The following is a 2,735-nucleotide window of genomic DNA, read 5'->3' as shown; positions in this document are numbered from 1 at the left end:
ACTTATGCACCCAAAACGTGGTTTCCCAATGGGTTGTACATTATAGGGAATGCTCAACTTTCTGCCATGCATCTATGTTCTACTCATGTGTTTGGTAAGATTCTCCCTTCCTTGCCTAACGTTTTTCTTGTTAATTTTGTTTTGCTTTTATGGCGTTGTGACAAACTTCTTTCTTTCTTTCTTTCCAGGCTATGAAAAGTTGGATAAGGCACTATTTGGTGTGGACGATACTTGGAAGCCTCTTACCAAGACTCCAAGAAATCCCGTACCTTTTTAAGGTGTTGGAGGTCTACATTGGTGCTCGCATGGGTGAGACACGCGTAATTCCTACTGAGTTTACACATGGTCCAACTACTGCTGGTACTTCTGCTCGTTCTACTCCCACCATTCAAGCAATGGCTGATCCTGAAGTTTCTACTACTGGTAGTGATCAAGTTAGGGGAAATGTTGATTCTCCTCTAAAGTTTGGGTCGTTGATGGCGTCGAATTCTTCGGTTGTGGTCTCCGGTTGGTGGACACTCCATACTACTAAGGATAGCAAGTATGAGGCTCATGACCAAGAGGTCCCTAACGCTGTAGACACTTAAGACCGCACAGGTCACAGCAACAACGAGTTCGCAGATTACTTGCTGAATGCTGCGCCGTTTGACACTCCATCCATTGGTGGTGATGGTGGGGTATCCGAGCCTATGCAAATTGATGTATCTTCTGGGCTTGAACCGCAGGGTTCCATTTCTATTGGGCATGTTCTGCCCTCTCTCAAGGAGACTTCTCTTTCGATTTTGGAGAGTAGACCTCTCCCTACTTCTACTTTTACTGAGCATGTTCTACTCAAAAATCCTGCTTCTACAGGCGTTATTGTTGAACTTCCTAGGTCTACTTCTTCTTTTACTAGCTCCACAGTAACTCACAACCCCCTTTCTCAGCTTAGACCCTACATACCTTGATCGTCTGCGCAGCCACCGTCGTGGTGGGCGTATGCCTAGCACATCTGGCAGAGGAAGCCCCACTATTGTTATTGACCTGGAGCCTATTTCTTCTCCACGTGAGCCTTCTCCTAAGAGTCGTTGGATTCCTCCTGTGAAAGAGTTATTTACTTCAACCTATGGCCATTGTGAGCCTACTAAGGTGCTAAATTCTCAAGGCTGAGGTGCTCCTGCTTCCAACGATCTTAATCGCTGTGTGAACCAATACTTTGGAGAAGCTTATGCTCACCCTTTTTTTGTCTCTTCCAAGTCCGTGGTTGGAACTTTCAGGGTAGCTAGCCCTCTTGAGTTTTCTGAAGTTCATATTGACCCCTTTTTGCGGTCAGGGCGGGAACATCTCAAGAGCAAATGCTAGCTCATATTTTCTATTTTTCTTCTTTTTCTTGCTCTTGCTTCTTCTCTTTTTTCCCATTTTCTTATTCTTCTTAGGAAGGGGACCAAACCTTGGACCTTCAATCTTTGGAGGGGCAATGACACCCTCCTCAAAGGTTACTTGGTTCAGTTTACATGTATCACAAGGAGGTGGGTTCTCAGTAGCCATGATTTCTTCTTGAACATTGCTCAAATGGGATTTCTCCAAACAAGTCTCCAACCCCTCAACCACATCAACTCTAAAATCTCTCTCAACCATGGGGTTCTTGAATGCTTTTGAAAACTCGAAAACAATCTTCTCATCGGCAACTTCACAAATGATTGTGTTGTTTTTGCAATTTATCACCGCACCCAAGGTCTTGAGAGCTTCTCTACCAAGAATCAATGGAGTGACTACATCCTCCTCCATATCCATAACCACAAAATCACATGGAACATAGATGTGCCCCACTTAAATATGAACATCTTCAAGCTCACCATAAGACATCTCAACCGATCTATCGGCTAGATGAATGGTCTTTCTTGTGGGGATTATCTCGATATTGAGTTGCTTAGAAATGGACGAGGGAATCAAGCTAACATTAGCTCCAAGGTTGGCCAAAGCACCCTTGACCTCCAAATTGCGAATTTTAACCGGCAAAGTGAAACTTCCCGGATCTTGTTGCTTCTTCGGCATCTCATGTTGGAGCAAAGCAATAACTTGAAGAGGAAGAGTGATGAGATCTTCATTAATCTTCTTTTTGTTAAAGATAATTTCCTTTAGGAACTTTTCATACGAAGGAATTTGTGCGATCGCCTTAAGGAAAGGAATGTTGATGTGTAGGCCCTTCATCACCCTAAAAAACCTCACAAACTTCTCATTCAAACTATTCTTAATTAGCCGAGTAGGGTAAGCAATATTGCCGTCAAATTTTTTTGGCACACTAAGATCAATAGGCACCTCCTTCTCCTTAGGCATCTTCTTCTTAGCCACCTACTCTACCACCTCTTCTTCAATCTTTGCTTATTTCCTCCTCACAATTCTTCTTTTTTGCCTCATTCTCCTTGGGACCACAATAAGAAGTCCCTGACCTCAAAGTGATGGCCTTGAAAGACTCGGGTTTTTAGGTATGTGAGGGGTTAGTAGAGGTTTGTCTGGGTAGTTTTGAGATGGGTGAGTTAAGAGAAGAGTTTTCTGCACTTGAGCCAATTAAGAATCAACCATCTTGTTGTGAGCTTTGATCTCATGGATTTTTTGATTCATGGATTGGAGTTGTTGAAGGATTTGGCTTTGTGTGTTTTCAGGTTGGAGTTGCTCAAGGAACTTTTGAGGGGATTGGTTTTGGTATTGCCTTTGGTTGTGGTCCCTCTTTGATTGGAAGGGTGTGGTACATTTTG

At 43.3% G+C, this 2,735-nt stretch overlaps 1 protein-coding gene across 1 annotated transcript; it reads right to left on the bottom strand.

The window, feature by feature from the left end:
• Nucleotides 1–1,809: 1,809 nt before the first annotated feature.
• On the bottom strand, nt 1,810–2,316 carry LOC110687552. Its single transcript, XM_021864213.1, has one exon. It carries the CDS (start codon nt 2,314–2,316, stop codon nt 1,810–1,812), a length of 507 nt encoding a protein of 168 aa, XP_021719905.1.
• Between the last annotated feature and the right edge of the window lie 419 nt (nt 2,317–2,735).

Source organism: Chenopodium quinoa, unplaced genomic scaffold (assembly GCF_001683475.1).
Source record: "Chenopodium quinoa cultivar QQ74 unplaced genomic scaffold, ASM168347v1, whole genome shotgun sequence".
In the NCBI taxonomy this organism is placed as follows: Eukaryota; Viridiplantae; Streptophyta; class Magnoliopsida; order Caryophyllales; family Amaranthaceae; genus Chenopodium; species Chenopodium quinoa.
Note: the sequence above shows the minus strand (reverse complement) of the source record. Positions and strands in the feature narration are given on the sequence as shown.